The 18,327-nt window shown below is 32.4% G+C and overlaps 5 protein-coding genes across 5 annotated transcripts; all 5 read right to left on the bottom strand.

The window, feature by feature from the left end:
- Positions 1 to 1,884: 1,884 nt before the first annotated feature.
- OCT59_013120 (uncharacterized protein) lies at positions 1,885 to 2,418 on the bottom strand (the record flags this gene model as incomplete). The annotated part of the gene is made up of 1 exon (XM_066140616.1): positions 1,885 to 2,418. One exon carries the CDS (start codon positions 2,416 to 2,418, stop codon positions 1,885 to 1,887), a length of 534 nt encoding a protein of 177 aa, XP_066001485.1.
- A 192-nt stretch (positions 2,419 to 2,610) lies between these two features.
- OCT59_013121 (uncharacterized protein) lies at positions 2,611 to 4,071 on the bottom strand (the record flags this gene model as incomplete). The annotated part of the gene is made up of 1 exon (XM_066140617.1): positions 2,611 to 4,071. The coding sequence occupies one exon, from the start codon at positions 4,069 to 4,071 to the stop codon at positions 2,611 to 2,613; it is 1,461 nt and encodes a 486-aa protein (XP_066001486.1).
- A 1,124-nt stretch (positions 4,072 to 5,195) lies between these two features.
- Positions 5,196 to 8,376, bottom strand: OCT59_013122 (uncharacterized protein; the record flags this gene model as incomplete). The annotated part of the gene is made up of 12 exons (XM_066140618.1): positions 5,196 to 5,404; positions 5,467 to 5,588; positions 5,656 to 5,830; positions 5,897 to 6,027; positions 6,101 to 6,320; positions 6,456 to 6,617; positions 6,689 to 6,883; positions 6,968 to 7,126; positions 7,289 to 7,343; positions 7,835 to 7,972; positions 8,058 to 8,267; positions 8,332 to 8,376. The coding sequence occupies 12 exons, from the start codon at positions 8,374 to 8,376 to the stop codon at positions 5,196 to 5,198; spliced, it is 1,821 nt and encodes a 606-aa protein (XP_066001487.1).
- A 2,040-nt stretch (positions 8,377 to 10,416) lies between these two features.
- On the bottom strand, positions 10,417 to 10,668 carry OCT59_013123 (uncharacterized protein; the record flags this gene model as incomplete). The annotated part of the gene is made up of 1 exon (XM_066140619.1): positions 10,417 to 10,668. The coding sequence occupies one exon, from the start codon at positions 10,666 to 10,668 to the stop codon at positions 10,417 to 10,419; it is 252 nt and encodes an 83-aa protein (XP_066001488.1).
- A 2,692-nt stretch (positions 10,669 to 13,360) lies between these two features.
- On the bottom strand, positions 13,361 to 13,672 carry OCT59_013124 (uncharacterized protein; the record flags this gene model as incomplete). Its single annotated transcript, XM_025310518.1, has 1 exon — positions 13,361 to 13,672. The coding sequence occupies one exon, from the start codon at positions 13,670 to 13,672 to the stop codon at positions 13,361 to 13,363; it is 312 nt and encodes a 103-aa protein (XP_025181622.1).
- Between the last annotated feature and the right edge of the window lie 4,655 nt (positions 13,673 to 18,327).

Consider the following 18,327-nt stretch of genomic DNA (forward strand, 5'->3'; position numbering starts at 1 on the left):
CCACACTAAGGGCCTTAGATACGCCACAGTTTTTCGTACCTGATGGTAAGGAGTTGAAATGGTGTCGACACTCCATTCCTACCTTGAAGAAAGCACAAAACAAACCGAAGGCTAAAAATACACCGAATCCAAAAAAATCAGGTAAGTCTGATAAGAATTTGGATCGTAATCAGCCTAAGAAGAAGGATAAACCTACATCCTCGAAGAAAGTCCCGAAAAATAATAACCAGGAGGAGAAACACCCGAAGAATCAGAAGAAGGCAAAGAATACCTCGAAGAAAAAGGGTGGTAATAAAGATAACAAGGCGGTTTTAGCAGAAATTTTAACTTTATTACAGAAACTAGTTTAGCCTACGCTTTTATTAGCGGTTTTACGAATTTCAGAATTGTATTATTTTTTAGGATAGAACAGATTTATGTTTAGCACCACAACTTCTTGGAAAGGGGACTTGTCCTCTCCACTTTTTTCCCGCTCCTATTTTTTACCCAGTGCGTTCACCTGGCCTTTTACCGGACGTGGTAGTGGTACAGGTCACTTTTTTCCAATTAGCTCGGGTTGGCTTCCGGCTCCTCCGGAAATCGATGGTAGGCATATGTTGGGTTGTATTACTTAGGTTTTATTACTTAGGAATCATGCTCATTTGAATATCCCCCGCCGGCTTCACATAAAATAAAATAAAATAAAATCAATATACTGCTTACACGTGTTATCAGCATCTAAAATTTTCTGTCCAAGTTTCTGGCACTGCTGATTGTAAGCTGTCTGATGTTTTTTGGCTGCAGTTTCTTTCTTCTTCTCCTTAGACTTCTTTTTAATTACCCAGTCTACCCCAGTAAAAGTATTCTTATGCATGCCACAAACTGTACAATCACCATATAAATGATAACGTCCATTTGTAGTCATATCTTGTATTTCACTAGTAGTCTCAGTTTCCTTCTTACACTTTAGGCAGTAAAATCGTGTCATCTTGAGATTTGAAGTCCGAAATCTTTCTTTTAATTTGTCACATTTAGAGAATTACTACAAGTACTACAGTCTATCTGGAGTACCAGCACGAGTTCTAAAAGGTGAAGAGCACTACAACCTATACAAAAAGCCCCTAAAGGAAAAGTCATCAGAACGTCCAAAGGTAATTGTATGGAAACCAAATGCAACACATCAGGCTGATTTTGCAGAGATGCCAGTCGACCCCAAAGGATTCCCAGAGCATTGGGTTTTCCATCTCAAGTTTTTTTGCACGTTGTAAGTCGATGAATGTGTAGATTCCCTCTTATTCTGTCAGAAGAGAATGTTATTTCCACTTACCTTAGCATGGAATAATCCATACAATGCATAACCTCTGTGGTCAACAAAGTCTGAAAGTGTCTGGAATTTGCCCCATCTGATTGGAAAGTTTGCATTCGATTGCTGGATACTTGGATACAAACTTGTTACATCATATTGTCTTCCATAGCCTTGCCATTCGTTAAGCGCCCAGATTAGTCTGGAACACCTACACTAAACCGTTCAAAAAGCCAGAGAGCAATTCTCTTGTAAGACCAGTTGTGGTAAGATAAGTCAATCCCTAGACTAAGGTTCAAAATCCTACGATTAGTTTTGTCAAAATTTTACTATAGATTTATTATAGTTTTGGCAGAGTTTCGGCAGAAGGATCCTTTGATACGTTTCCTCAAGTGTTTCATATATTCCAGTTTTACGATTCTTCTTGATAGGGATGAAGGAGTAACTATCAGAGTTCTTACCTTTCTGAAACTGTCCAACTGTAAGAAACTTAACTGTCTTACCATTGTATATTGTTACTACATTATTAACCCCATCTTTACGATAAACAAAGGGAGACTTTTGTTTTCTATCTAATTTACTAGGGTGGAGTCTTCTGGGATTCAGTGCAAGAGAGTAGTGGCCTTCAGACAGGATGAGGGTTGCACGTCTGTCAGACTTGCTCTTGGAAATTCAAGTGGAATCCCTACAATGTTAATTGCAAGGCTTTTTGTGAGTTGTTCAACTTTATCCATGTAGGACACTGGCATTTTAGAGAATGTACCATAGATATGCTTCAAGCATTCATACAGGCAATCATTTAGCTCCCCATTGCATCCTTCTGCAGCCAGTAAAGCATCTCTTATATAAATTATAAATCTTTTAAAATAATCAGGATCTGCATCATTTGGTAGTTGTGCTTCATCATAGTGGTCTAATAGTGAAAAGAGACTTACCGGTTCGTTTTCTGATGTCCACCCACCAGGTTTCCAGTTTTCATAGGGAAGTAGGATCTGGAATTTATGAGTTGGATACCAGGATTGGAGTCGCTGTCCAAGTCTTGTTATTGCTCCTCTAGAAAATCTTGCACCTGAATACTGTAGTTCTTTGATATCTGGTCTTGTAGGTAAAGCACAGACATTCTCTGAATAAACCATTTGATGTATTTATGAATTGTGTTCAGTTGTAATATAGGTTTTTTATATAAAAAATATAAGATAACTAAGAGGTGCTTATCTTATTAAAAGGAGTCAATCTTGCTACATACACGATCAATCCCAGTCTACATATCCATTGGCAGCTTCCCACTGACGTTCCATATCAGTCTTTGGATGCTCCTCTAGGATCTCTCATGCCTTACCCTTATCCTTTCGGTCCATCTTCATAGTTTCATAACCAGAAGGGGTAGGGATAATCTCAGCATCATGATCCTCCTTATATGCTCTTATTATATTTGCAAGTTCTTTATGACTGGATGCTTTAGGTAAATCCCCATTATATTCGATCCAATCCTTAAAATGGTCCCAATTATACTTGTCTGATGTGTCTTGGTACTTAGCCCATAATTTCTTACCTGTATTGTAAAGATTGTTAAAGGTCTGGTCCTTTGAATTTTTAACCCATGGCTTACGATTCCATTGACGTCTTTCTTGCCAAGCCCAGTAAGCTGAAGTACCTTCCTTTGGTTCAGGATCCCAGTCAATTTCTGGTTCTGTGTCAGGTTCTGGGATAGGTTGCTCTTTGAGAGCTAGTTCTGGATCAGATTTAGTGACAAATGCAGGAGGTTCAGGTTGTTGTTCATGAGCTGGGTTTGTGGTTATAGGATCTGAGTCGGATAGTAAGTCATCTAAAACATTGTAGTCATCATCAGCTTCAAGTGCAGGTTCCTCAGCAGACGGCTCATTTTCTTGGTCAGGTTCCTCATCAGATAGATAACAGTCTGAGAAACTGTCTATAATTTCATCAGTGCCTGACTCTATGGAAGCTGGAGGTTCCTCAGGAATAGGGTCCTCATTGATGACAGGTGCGGGTTTTTCCTTCAAGCAATCAGGTTTGGGTGGTACTGGTGGAGGAGCCTCGATAACAGGTGAGGGTTTTTCCTTAGCAGGTTTCTCTTGTACATCTTGTGGATTGTTAGCTGGATTATATATTTTTGCCAAGAATTTCTCTAAGGCTTTGGGGTCTGATGCAGGTTTCTTAGGAGTATCTGTATCAATTCCTTCTATATCGTAGAGGTCCTCACCTATACGTATTTTTTTACTTTTTATACCTAACTTATTTGATAGGATTCTAGAAGCGTTAATCTTTGATAGAGGTGAAATGCAATGAGTTTCACAGTATGAAGTATATACCCTATAAAATTCTTGAACAGGTAGGTCGGTTATATGATTTTTTACTGCAAGGTATGTGTCCTTTATAAACTGAAAGAGAGGTGGGAGAGTCGAGATGATGTGATCCTGCTTAGATGCGGTCATAAGAGGTGGATTCCCATTGAAGTCTGGATAAGTATCCACGATAGCTCTCAAGTATGCATAGAATGCCTCACTAGCGCCTGGGCATTTCATGGCGTCACCGAGTTTCTTGAAGTATCCCAGGTCTTCCTTGCGGGAAGGTGACACATCCAAGAACACAGTATGCCTGTCATCATTCTCCACTCTGAGAGCATTTTCATTGGTTAGGATGATGGTGGATATAAAGTTTTTGTAATGTGTTGGCGTCTTATATTTTTCATGGATTTCCATTATGTCGCCTGTTACCTTATCCTTCAACAATCGATACAGATTATTCCACTGGCTTTTTTCTGTGAGCATTTCCTTGAGAAAAAGAAGAACTTTACCCTGTAATTGCCCATTGAAACTTCCAAGAATCGTCTGAGGATTGCTAGTCTTATAAACGAGTTGAGTCCAGATTTCAGGTAGAGAATCAAGTACATCTTCCTTTCAGCAGATACACCGGCTAACCACTTGATGATATACTCAGTAAGATTCCAATCGCCTGAACACCAGATATCCTGAATGTGAGAGATGATAAATTTAACCACGAGGTGGGTTATAGACTCAAAGGTGGATATCGGACGCAGGATATGGAGGAATCCTAGGAAGATATTGAGATAAAGTTGGCCACCTAGCTTAAAGATACGGGATTTTTGGAGGTCACAGGTGGCTATGCATACAGTACTGTATTCGACTATAAACCATTTGTTGAGATTATATAGCAAATTACTACAACTACAACGCAGGTGTGACTCCAGGTACATGATGGTTATGTACTCAATTGAGTTATGTAATCACAATCCTGCAACGTGACTACGCATATATAATTCGTAATAACGTAGTCATGTTTTTTTTTTTATTAATTATTACTATATGATAACTGATAATATTTTTTATTTTTTTAAGGTAAATATATACGCATGATGATATGAAAATAGTGAATTTTTTACATTTTTTTCTTATCATAATAGTAACTTATTTTTCTTCTTTTTAGGCGACTCTAAAACTAATTTGATGATGAATGGGTTTTTTCCCCTCGGAATTGAAGTTGAGCAAGACTTTTTTTCTTTTTCGTTTTCAATTTTATTAGACTACTAATTTATATTTTCTTTTATTAAAGTATTCCTGAAATTTAATACAAAAAATAGAGTCTTTTCCAAAATAACTACATTTACTATCATTTAACTTAGACACAAAAAGATTTTTGGCGGCACTTATCTGTTATATTTAACTATAGGTGAATTAATTATTTTTTATGTATTTTTTCAAAAAAATTTCATTTACCTTGTGTAAATATTTATATATCTTATGTAGTGTGATTCATGAATATAAACAATTTCAGATTTATTTAATTTCCAAGTGATAAATGTATTATATATTAGATTTTAAGAAACATGTTTTTTAAGAACATATTACTTTTTCACTCTAATAGAAATTAAACTTCATTGCCCTTCCCTTAATTCTTTCTCTTTTCGTGCTATTTCTAATTTTTTTAATTGGTTATCCAATTTTTTTCTTTCTAATTCTTCCTTACGTTCTTCAATTTCTAACTCTTGAATTTGTTGTTGAAATTCATCATTTTTAACACCCTTAACATTACCTTTTTGCCATTTATTCTGTGACTTTAGAAGCAAAGTAGTTTTTTGTTTTTCTAAATTAAGTAATAATGTAAGTAATATAAATTAGATATCAACTAATATAAAATATTATCACCTTTTCTTTTGTTAGCATCTATCTTTCTTTTAACACCACTTTTGTTTTTGCTTGACATTGGTACATTGTACTGGTAATTATTATAAAATCTTCTATATAAACCTAAATCATAATTCCACGAGCTAAAATAATAAATTTATAATAATTAATAAAATGTACTAAAAAACCTTAATAAATCAAACAACTTACTGAAAAATAGCAGTCTTTAATCTTAGTCGCGTTCCTTCTCTATTTATGTTTGCATGAGAATATTCAGATACGTTTGTATCAAATGGAGTGGTCATCCACACATCATAATCCATTGACGAATAATTACAATTCAATGATGCCAATATCCATGGCGTTTGATATTCAGTAATCCAATCTATTTTTTAATAAAGATTTGATGATTAATAATAAAAGTTAAAAGAAAATAAAACAGATTATTTACCATTTATGTTTTCATCATCAATTAATCGTAACTGATCAAATAGAAAATCTACTTCATCTTTTGTCTTGGCTTTGGGAAGCTGGCGCATTAAAAATTTACTTTCATCTGAATATTTGGAATTTCTTACATTTCTATTTTGTTAATTAATATATAAAGTAAGTAATTAATAATTATTCATAAATAAACTAATTATAATTTGTTTACCTTTCAAAATGAATTAAACACGATTTTAAAACAGATAGTAAATGCTGTTCTGGGCTTAAAGAATTATATAAGGAATTTAAAGCTAAAGATAATCCTTTAGCTTGACCTTTATCCAAATCAACAATAATAGCAGCCCATCCTTTTTTTTCAGAGTTTTCTGAATTAAAATAATAAAAAGTTGGCTTTTCTCCTGTTAAATATTCATAAACTTCAAAGAAAGCTGTAAACATATATTGATAAGCCTTAGCATTACTTCCATTTGAATATATCCTTCAAAAAGTTACAACTAATAAAAGAAATTGTTTAGTTAATAGTAAACTAAAATTAATAATTTATAATTTAAACTTCTACTTACCACTATTATTATTTTCGTCATAAGCATTAAATTCAAGTTCATTAATTTCTCCAAATACACGCTTATAGGATATATCCACCATAAAATATTTAAATTTTGACATATGTTCAGCTTGTAATTTAAACATACATAATATCATGATATGTCCATCATCCATAAATGCTAAAAAATAATAATAATTACATTAAATTAAAAATATTTAAAAAGTTTATTTTTAAAATTAAAGTACTTACTAATCCTTTGAATATAATCATGTAAATTTGATTCATTTTGATTGAAAGCATGAACTACTCCCATTATACCTTGTCCATATGGATGTAATAATTTCTGTTCTCTCATTATAATATTACAAAGCTTATCAATATTATTCATTGAGGCATGAACATCTGCTAAAACAGTCTCACCAAAAACTGCTTTTATCAATGGACCTATATTTATTTGAAATTAAAGTTAGCATTAATAAAGATCAAAAATAAAAATAATGTAATAAAAATATAATTATTATTTATTACCAGAAATTAACCTTCGTGAAGTAGAATCAATTAAAAGATCATTAGAGTTTTCAATTAAACTTTTCAAATCTTGCTGTAAGTGATTTGGTGTTCGATGAGGTGGTGGAGGTGGATGTGAATGAGTATTTTTTACAACCATAACTATATAAGGGCATGATTCTAAATCCAATGGTTCATATTTATGAAATATAACGACCCAGTTTTTACAAGTGGTAATAATTCAACTTTTCCATCTATGATGTGAGGAATTGCTATATAAAAAAAATAAGAAAAAATATTATATAAAATTGATTTTTCTTAATGATATAATTGAATACTTACGACATTTTTGTTTTTGTGATGCACTAGGAATAAGAGTAAAACAATTTTTATCATCCTAAATAAATAAAGATAAGAATATAAATCAAAATGTAACAAAAATTTATAAAAAATAAAAAAAATAAAAATAAAATTACATTAACATTACTAATTCATCCTTCATTTCCAAGCAATTCTTTTAAAAGATTTTCATCAACATTGGGTTTTCCACTAATATATCGATGGCGTGTGCCAAATATATATGCACTACAACCAATGAAGTATTGATTAACATTACTTCTATTAGTTTTATGATATCTTATAACAGGTTGTCCATTGCATGTATAATTATTATAACAACATTTAGAATTGATGGCAGCAAGGTATTCTCTTAAATTGAAAAAAAAAATAAAAGTTAAATTAAATTATTATTTTATAAATATTGAAATAATAAAAACTAATTACTCTTGTGTATTTAATCGGATTTGATGTGAAGAAGATATAGTCAAGAAGCTGGAATTTCTTGAAGATAAATCAATCCATGTTAAGATCTACTGTAGAATGAGTTACATCTTTAAATTCAGGTGTAGCAATTTTACAAATCTTCATGCCTTGACATGATTTTTTATCATCTTTACATTGCACTCCTAAAAATGGACAAAAAATATTAGAGTGTGCACCACCAGGTTTACCAAGACTATATTGGATCTTAAATAAAAATTAAAAATTAAAAATTAATTTAATATTTCATTGGCTATTAAAAAATAAATGATTGAAAAATAAAATCCTTTACATTATTAAATACAGCCTTTTTGTCAGTCCAATTTTCAACATGAAAAACATATGCAATTCCATCATCTGAAGTATCAGGATATTCAATGGGAAATAAGGAATGACGAATATCTGTAATGTGATATACAGAACTAATTAAAGCCAAAGTATTCTCCAATTTTTCTTCATTATTAACTAACTCTTGTGATAACAAAGGACTTCGTTCTTCCTCCTAAAATAGTATAGAAAATTTTGATTTTTTGTTATAAAATCTAAATAAAATTTAAAGAAATTACCTCTAATTCAGAACTAATATTGATAGGTTCAGCTAAATTAGACATTATTGATTGTAGTAACTTAAGTTTATTGTTATGAAAATAAATGATTTTTTCGAATTTTGTTAAGATTTGAATGTAATATACGTGACGAAAAATAAAATTTTGGTTATAAGGGATAATTATAAACATGGTTATAAACATTGATCCAGTTTCTATAAAAGTTAACTGAAAAGATTTTTATGGATTTATTAGTTAAGAGCGTTTATATAATTATGATTATCAAAAGATTGATTTTACCAAAAGTAATAAATTTAAATAACTCACCTGATTTATGAAAATCCATACCAAATTAATATTTTCTGAATTATTAACTAACCATACAAATCTACAATCACCTTTTGGTTGTCAAGTGATTAACTTATAAATTATTGTACACACATAATTTCGGTAAAACTTTGCAATTTTTCATTATTTAATTAACAAAAATATTTATTATAAAATTTATTATTTACATGAAAAATGAGTGAAATCGCAGTAATTGAATAATATTATTTTGTAAAACTAGCAAATTTTCCTAACAAATTACCTATGTAGACCTATAATAAAAATGAAATATTAGTAATATTTCTTAAAGGAAATACCAAGGAAGTTACCAAACTTACATTCAATTTCCAAAAATACAAAGGCCATTTCCTTGAAAATAAAATAAGAAATGTTATATGCTTCTTCTAGTAATATAGTAGTAACACTTTTTAAAGTAAATATCAAAAGACTCCCCAAGCTTACATTTAATTTCCAAATTGTTTCTAAAGTTTAAAGGCCGTTTCCTAGAAAATAAAAGAAGAAATATAACAATGTTTTTAAAAAAATGCCGGTATTCTTAAACTTATAACCATTTCCCCAAAGTCCAAAGATTGTTTGTTCTCTAAAAAAAAATAAAGAAAAAGTAATATCAATAACATTTCTTAAATAATAAAGGAAAACCAAAGTATTCTTCTTAAACAAAATACCCAAAATAGTTTAAGTGTTTACCAGTTAAAGCATCTAATTTAGAATTATTTGTCCATTTTGTTCGCTGGAGAAAAATTAGCAGTTCTTTAAGTCCGTTCGATAAGGTTATAATTTTTAAAAAATTTACTAACTTTTAAAGGCAATTATAGCCGTTATACAAGAAATTTATTAAATGATTGGTAACGACTACGTGAGTACAGTGAATACAAATTTTGTATCACATAGTTATGTAGTTATGGCGTAATAATGCCTACGTGACTACGTGACTACGTGATATGCGATGAATAAAGATGCGAGTGTAGTCACATGTACTCGTAGTCACACCCGCGTTGTAGTTGTAATAAATAGATATTTACCGATTTGTTGATATTGAATTTGACCTTTTGTGAAGGACCTTGTTCAGATTATGTGTAAAAGACTTTGGTAATTGAACAGATAAGTTTACTAATATTTTTATCAAGGATGTGCTCGAGGTTCTTGATTTCTGACCGCCACATAAAGACTCCATGTGGGTTGGAGCAGGGGATAAAGTAACTGCAAAGATAACGTTTAGCTTGATCAAAGTCACTCATACTTTTAGCAGCGTTAACAAGCCGTTTAAGCTTATCAATACTGAAGGCTTTCTTTTGTTCACCAAACTTGGGAATAACTTGAGCTTGAGTGCTAGTTTGGGTGGTCATTTTTTCGTTCTATCGAATCGAGTTCTAATTTATAGTTACCTAAACTTCAATTGCCGAATATATTTTTTCCAAAGATTTGCACTCCTACCTGGTTACCCTCCTGTAATCCTGCAGTCCTGCAGTCTTCCAGTTATACCTGGTTATCTTCTAGGGGTAAAAAAAAACTATAAACCACAAACCTTTATGACTGCTCTAAATCTTCCCTTCCTCTTTTTCAATCCACATATATCTAGTGAAATCCAAACCAATCAAGAGCTCGTCTTATCATAATTTGCTCTTTTCTAGCTTCCGTTATCTCTTTACAAGCCTTATGATACTCCTTCCATTAAAGCTCACGATTTCCAATACCCTCCCCTCAAATGATCGACCAAGAGCATCTCCCGCTTTTTCTTTCTTTTCTACTGCCCTGTCGTTATGCCTCCTCAGCTTTTTCATGCCGCTTCCACAACTCGGCTTTACAATAGTTGTACCAGAGTCTGTTTATCTTGAGGTGCTTTCCAAATTCTTTGATCGGAAGGTTTCTGACCATCTCTGCTACTATGTCGGGGTCATTGAGGGGTGATGCTTGCATTTGGGTCCATTTACGTATTCCATAGATGTCTACAAGATCGAGTCTGAGGTCTTCGGCAAGATAAGTGGCTGCGTGCAAGTTCATCATATGCATGTTTTGTGTTAGGTATCCTTATATATTACTTATGGTTTACCCATTGTTCAATTACTATTTTTTCTGATGGGGACAGGATGGGGTTAGTCTTACTGGCTCTACAGATCTTCTAGGGGCTTACCTGCTAACCTACCTGGTTTGCTGTCTCACTGCTTCCAATAGGAAAACGAATGGAATCTTGACTTGTTTTAGATGTTCCAGATGTGAAGGATCTGGGGGTAAAATCAAAACTTTTTTTTGGGGGAATCCTCTCCCGATTTTTTTAAAATATCTTCCACATCCTCCACACTTTTCTGATTCCCTCTTATTTTCCTCTCTATTCCCTTATTTTATTCTTTTTTGGTATATATTTTTGTGGAGGATCTATGTGGAGGATTGTGGAGAATATATGGGGATGCCTAAGCCCGTAGGAGCCATGTAGATACTGCGAGGCTGTGAGGCCGAGGTGGGTGGAGCCTGCGACACACACATCCAGCCCAACCAGGGACGATGATTTTTTGTGGCGGTATAAAGTAAATTTTGTGTGTGATAAAAGTAAATTTTGTGAAATTTTGTGATTTGGCCAGAATTATGCAAGGTTGGCCAACATTACGATTCGTAAATTCTGGCCAAATTTAGTGTCTGCCGGAATTATAATAATTTCAAATCCTAAATCAGGCCAAAAACTTGAAAATTATCAACATTTTTATAGCCAAATTTTGTGATTTTCTGTGAAATTCTGTGATCACAAAAAATCATCGTCCCTAAGCCCAACGATAGCAAAAACAAAAAAAAATGATTCGTTACTAATTTCTAACACAAAAAAATAGACTTCAAATTACCTCAATAATGTTTGACTCCACTTTACTTGCAATAAAATAGAGACATTGCACTATTTCAGAACGTATAGCAGATAAAATGTGAGAAGTCAAATATTTGGACAATAATTTATCCACTTTTGGAAAAAGATCATGGCCAACTGATGCGATTCCCATACAGGTTGATAGGTTTGATATTCAAAGAATCAATTCCATTTTACCTCACTTTTGAGCTGAGCATCAAGGACACTTGCGAGATTACACAAAATACCATTTGATGTTAACTTACGTTTAATAATGTTATGATAACCTTCCATGCATGAAGTGGTTTGGATCTCTACAGTAAATATTCTTGACGTGAATGCTCAAGCCCATGCCTGCTGGCTGGGATAAAGGGTTCTCATTAAATAATCTTTCACACTTGAATATTTTTCAATAAGCTTTGCCCATCTTTCATAGAAGAGTTCTTCACACAAACTATTGCGACAATGATAAAAGTCATGAACAAATCATCGTACTGATTAGAAAGTTTGGATTTCGTATTTTTTGGCAGATTTTCACTTATATAAAAGATACAGTGAATCGGGTAAGCTGTTTCATATATTTGTTCAATTGCTGCATCCATAGCAGGATCCGCGTCAGTAACAAATACTAGCGGTTCGATCATTGTTGCTTTTTTTGTGCACTCTAAGATCCATTTATAAGATTCCGTTGTTTCATCAGATACAAGTGCCTGTGCAACAAGACGAGATCTAGTATTATTATCAACGGCAAGAAAGAGTGAAAGTGGCATGTTATATCAGTTAGTTTTTGTGGCATTATCGTTTAAAATGACATCGTGATACTCCAACCAAAGAGCAATCTGTATTGGAGACATCCAAAATAATCAAGAAAGCCTATTTTCTTGATCAAGTTGAAATTCAATAAACTACCCAGGACTATTTGACTTATACTCGATTAGTGTTTTCAGTAAGTGAGATGCATCATGTATTATATCTGGCTTAACCTTATATTTTTGTATTGCATTGGCGAGATCATAATCAAGGATAGAGAGAGTTGGAAATTTTGCCAATAATAACTTTCTTTGAGTAGTGATCGCTAGATTTTCATGTTCAGTGAGAAATTGAACTTCTTTAAGGACATCATCAGGAATACAATGGTATTTTAGTGAATACTGCAGGAAATAACATATGGTTATGAGAGTTATTGAAAGTGGTAAGTTTTATGATTTGAGAGTTTTGGGTGCAATTGAAATTTGCATTCCATAGGCATTATAGGCGTTTTATTTTACAGTCTAATATCAACCTGTTTATGTGATTGATAATGGCCACCAAATTCACATCCAAAACTGCGATGCTTTATGTTCCCATCCTTGTGTCGATCTAATCATTTCTTTATAATTGTAAATCCATTCTTTTTACCGAAGGCTTCCATGACATTATCAACGTCATCCCATGACTTAAAGATACAACTAGTGTTCCAATCCGTGGATCATCCGTCATCCGTCATCCGAAGATCATGTGATCCATCTGATCCGTCATCCGTCAACTGTGATCTGAATCCGAACGGATAAATTCGGTTCATCCGATGAGTGATCCGACGGATGATCCGTCTAACTAAATTTAGTTACTATGATCGAAGTTTAAAATAAATTTTTTTTCAAATATATATTTTTTTTTTTTTAACAACTCGCGTAAACGCATCACTTTATTATTAAATCGAGAAAAAGCGCACCATTTTTCAATAAAATTTAAAAGAGATACATTGAAATTGCCAACGTCAAGCATTGACAATCACTCCATACCGGGCGCTTCAGCCTACCGTTCGGTCAACACACGACCACCTCAAACTACTACACAACTACAATCTATATAATTTAATGTACTATAACGAAACTACTTTTTGACATGTCTACGTCTACCCCCTCTACCTTTACTATAGCTACCGGGTTTGCCTCCTCTTTTTTTATTGACACTTACTGTCCACCCTTCGCTATCACTCTCTTCTTTTTCTGGTTCACTCCTCTCGCCCTGCTTACCCATAATCCGCTTTTTACCTTCTTTTATTTCTTCTCCTTCAGATGATGAGACCACGAAAGGATTAGTATTAGAGAGCACAAAAGGATAAATACTTTTTTTTCCAGGCGTCAGTCTCTTTGAGCAAGAAGCGTTTACATTATTGTATTCGTGCATCTCAACTGGAGTCATTTTTTCAAATATATAATTTTAATTTTAACGCTCCTTTTAATAATGAGACTAATCGCTACACAAAACTCTTAAAGCAACCAATGAAGACTTAAGAGCCGAAAATGAAAATTTGATTATTTTATTAGAACTTTTCCCATATTCTTTATTTTATTTACGAATTTTGTAGTTGTTTTCTTCCCTGATTTGCAAGCCTAATTACCCAGGACCTTCTAACTAAGCCGTTTACTGTGAGAACAACTACATTTCACTTATAATAAGCAAGTTATTTAGGAATAACATTTGAACCTTTCTTTTCTTTTCTTTTTTAGGAACGGTTTTTCAACTTGATCTCGGTGTGTCGATGATACTGGAGAGGTTTCGTGTTTCTCTTTTCAGGAATGACAATAACATTCCTCCTTTCTTTTTTTAAAAGGAATGGATTCTGTCTAGACTGAAACAATTTAGGTAAGTATTAGAGGGATTTCTTGTTTCTTCTTAATTTTTTTTCTTTCTAGGAACGGCATTGACTGTTCCTTCCCTTTTTTAGGAGCGGGTTCAGCTCGGGCTTCTTAGAATGGCCTTAGGTAATATTGGAAGGGTTTTTTTTAATCTTTTTCTTTCCAGGAATGGTATTGACCGTTCCTTCTTTAATTTTTTTTCTAGGAATGGCATTAAATATCCCTTCTATCTTGTGACTTGGACTTTGACCTTCTTGGAATAATCTTACATAAGTTTTGGGTCTTTTTTTGTTTTTTTCAGTTCTTTATTTTTTTTTGAACAGGCTTGACCATTCTTAACTCATTGGCATATGGTTTATCAATTAATTTCCTACAGATGGAGCGTTATCTAGCATTATGACAGATAGTTTTAGATCAGTATTAATTATTTATTAATAAACTTAAAAATTTATAAACAACATCATAAAAAATTTCTTTGATTTAGACTCTGATTTCAATAATGCATAAAATTTTTTATTTTTTTATTTGAATATCAAGATTATTAAGATTCTTGACTAGATTCACCATGAATTGAATCTAAGTGTTTACCATTTCGTTTCAAAAATATTAACTTTTTGAAAAATTAGGACACGTCCTAGCTCTTTTTGCAGTTAATATATTGCCAGCATCGGAGAACAGTCTTTCGCTTGCAGTTGAACATGCATAAACTGCTAAGTATTTCTTAGCAAGACAAGTCAAGATTGGAAACTTTTCTTTTCGCTCATACCACCATGCAAATGGATCACCTTCTAAATCAATTTCCTCTAATTGTAAATAATTACCAATCTCATCATCGGCCGGAATAATTTTCTTCTTTAAGTCTGCAAAAATAGTATATGCTTTTTTGTTTTTTTTCCTATTATCATCTACATTTATAGGTAATAATAAATCATCATTTGAACCTTGAAACTTTAATTCTTTATATTTCTTTTCCAACAAATCTTTAGCTGCATAACGTTCTGAATCAGAAATAAAGCTAAGATCTTTCATTCTTGGATCAAGTAAAGTGGGAAGAAGTTTATCAGGTGATGTAAGATCATTCCAATAATAATTCATCGCTGTGAAAAGACTGAGTTTAATTTGATCAATTAGACCATAACAATTAACAGGATTATTAATCTGAGTTCTTTTATTATTAGTCAACAATTGTCGTTCATTATCCTCTATTTCAGCTTGCAGTTGTTCATTTTCTTCTATTGCCATATCTTCATCAAATGCTGTATCATTATCACCAAAATTAATATTAATTTTTTCAGCTGCTGCAACACCACGTGATGTTGAAGGATGAAACCTCTTTTTGATGTTAATTAATATAGGATTCATCATTGAATGGGTACAATAACTACTTCCTCCTAGAAGTTCTGTAGCTTCTGCATAAGGTTTTAATACTGGAATCAAATCCTGAATTAAATCCCATTCATCTGAAGTTAACATAATACTATTTAACCTTTTATAATCTTTTTTCGAATCTAAATCATTTTTTGTAGCAAGAGTATTAATCAACATAATAATATGATTTTTAAGTTTCAAAAGCCGCTGCCAAGCTAAATACGATGAATTCCATCGTGTTGGTGAATCAGATATAACATGAAGAAGATATTCAGATGTCTTTTCAGGATTCTACATTATATACAAAATTTTAATATAATTTTTTGAATATTAAAAAAAATAATAATAAAATTATGGCAAAATACTTACAATATTTTCCTTTCTAAGATCATTATTTAAATCTGGAAATTTTTTCTGGATATCTTCTAAACGCTCACTCTGCTTTGGACGTAAAAAAAAATCGATAAGACATTTTGCACGTGCTATTAATACCTCTGCGGATTTCATACCCTTCCCAACAACTAACTGTAGCGTATGAGCTGTGCATCTTAGCCAATTAACATTTTTCATATCTAGAATTGCTTTTTTGACATTAGAACCATTATCTGTTGTTGCAGTAAATACCAATTCACGAATTTTCCATTCCTTCAATACTTCCTCAAGCGTTTCAAGAATATGTTGAGAGGTATGTGGATACCTTACGTAGGCTATATCCAAAGTATATTCGTGCAATTCAAATGAATTATTAATAAATGAACAAGTAATTCCAAGAAAGCCTTGGCGGTTCTTAGCAGTCCAAAGATCCAAAGTCAAGGATACCAATTTGGCTTGATCTCTAATAGTTGGTTGCAATTTTGGAAAGGAAAAATTAAAAGCATCATGAATAATACCCTTTACAGTTTCTGGACAAGGCATAACAAAGGTAGGATTTAGTTGATTAATCAATTGGCGGAATTTTAGATTTGCAACAACGCTAATCGGTTGGATATCATCAACTATCCAATCAACAAGATATTGCCGGGATTCCTCTTGATTTTTTGCTGAATAATGTTTATGACTCTTTGTAACTTGATTATCTGGATCTTTTGGCTAAATTTTTAATAATTATTTGAAAATATGTTATTAAATAAAGAATTTATTATTGCAATAACAGATGAGAAATATTTAACAAACCTTATTGTTTTTACCATCTTTAGTGATATCATGCTTATTTCTTAAATGATTTATTGCATTACCAGTAGACCCACTACTCTTGATATATATTTTTCTACATGGTGTTTGATTGGAAGCATCAATAACTTTACAGATAATTACTTGACGTGATACGCCTTTTATTTCTTGTGTCTCCTCATCCCAATAAGTCCAAACCCAGCTAGTTTTTTTTGCTGTCTTAGAGTCGGTCTCATCATCATTAAGTAATGGTGCATTATTGGGACTTTCAGTTTCGTTAGGTGGTGGTATATTCATTTTGGCTAAAAGTATTTCGTCAAGTTTGATTTAGATGATTATCATTTATAAGATAGTTCACATGACCTAAAGTATGATCTTTTCTTGTTAAAGACGATACAAAAATATCACATGATAGTAACGACAATAAAGATAATTTATCTTTTGCTGATTTGATCTTTATTCTTAAATAGAACAGTTCAATTTTCTTTATATATTATTTACAATTAAAGTAATTTATTTTAATTTTTTTGTGTTTGATTTAACAAAGCAAGTCCTAGAATGTAAGAGTAGTTAATATTATTGATCATTCTTAAAATGAAAGAACTTCGAAAAAAAAGAAAAACAATACCTAAATTGCTAAACCAGCCAAAGGAACCTAAGCTGAACCAATTTTTAAAAGAAAAAAGACGACATGGTTAATACTTAACACCCAAAGAAAAGTCATCAAAAGAGTCTCTGGACTTACTAGATCATCTAAGACAAAACAAAGGTAGCCAAACTATTTTCAACAAAAAGAAAGGAATAGTTGAATTCATTCCTAAAAAAAAGAAAGGAGCGGTTAATGCCATCTCAGAAAGAAAAAAAAAATAAAAGAAGCAAAAAACTTACCTAAGATCGTTCTAAGAAGTTCAAGCCTAACCCGTTCCTAGAAAGAAAAAATACCTAAGATCGTTAGACCAAATCCATTCCTTAAAAAAAGAAAGAAGAATTGGTTAATTTCGTTCCAAGAAAAATCTCTGTCCTGACACTTAAATTCGCCCATGCCTTAAAAAAGTGAAGAAAAACAAAAAAAAAAACACGAAATCTCTCCAATACTTACTCCAAGAAGCCTAAGCCGTCAAGCTGAAGAACCCATTCCTAAAAAGTAAGAAGGAACGGTTAATGCCATTCCTAGAAAGAAAAAAAAAACTTAAAAAAAAAACAAAAACCTACCTAAAGTCATTCTAACCTAGCCGAAACTATTCCTAATAAAAAGAAAGGAACAGTTAATTCTGTTTCTAGAAACTAGAAAAAAGGAAAACTTTCTATATATATACATGTCGTTACCGTTTCTAAAAATTAAAAGAGAACAGTTAATATCGTTCATAAAAAAAGAAATACCAAAAAAAAAAGAAAAATTTAACCTCTAACGGTGGTATAAGCCGCTGTTCCCTAGTTGTTCCGTTACAAAAAAAAAAAAAGGTTTTAAAAAAAAAAAAAATTTTCTTAAAAACCTATTTAAGACGATCGGATTTGACGGATGATCCGATTTCATCCGAGACGGATTGTCATCCGATCCGTCAATAAAATGCCCATCCGATCTATCTAATTTATCCGACGGATGACGGATATCCAAATTTGGAACGGATAATCAGTTGACGGATTGGAACTCTAGATACAACCAATACAAAGATCTGTAGT

Source organism: Rhizophagus irregularis, chromosome 20 (genome assembly GCF_026210795.1).
Source record: "Rhizophagus irregularis chromosome 20, complete sequence".
Classification (NCBI taxonomy): domain Eukaryota; kingdom Fungi; phylum Glomeromycota; class Glomeromycetes; order Glomerales; family Glomeraceae; genus Rhizophagus; species Rhizophagus irregularis.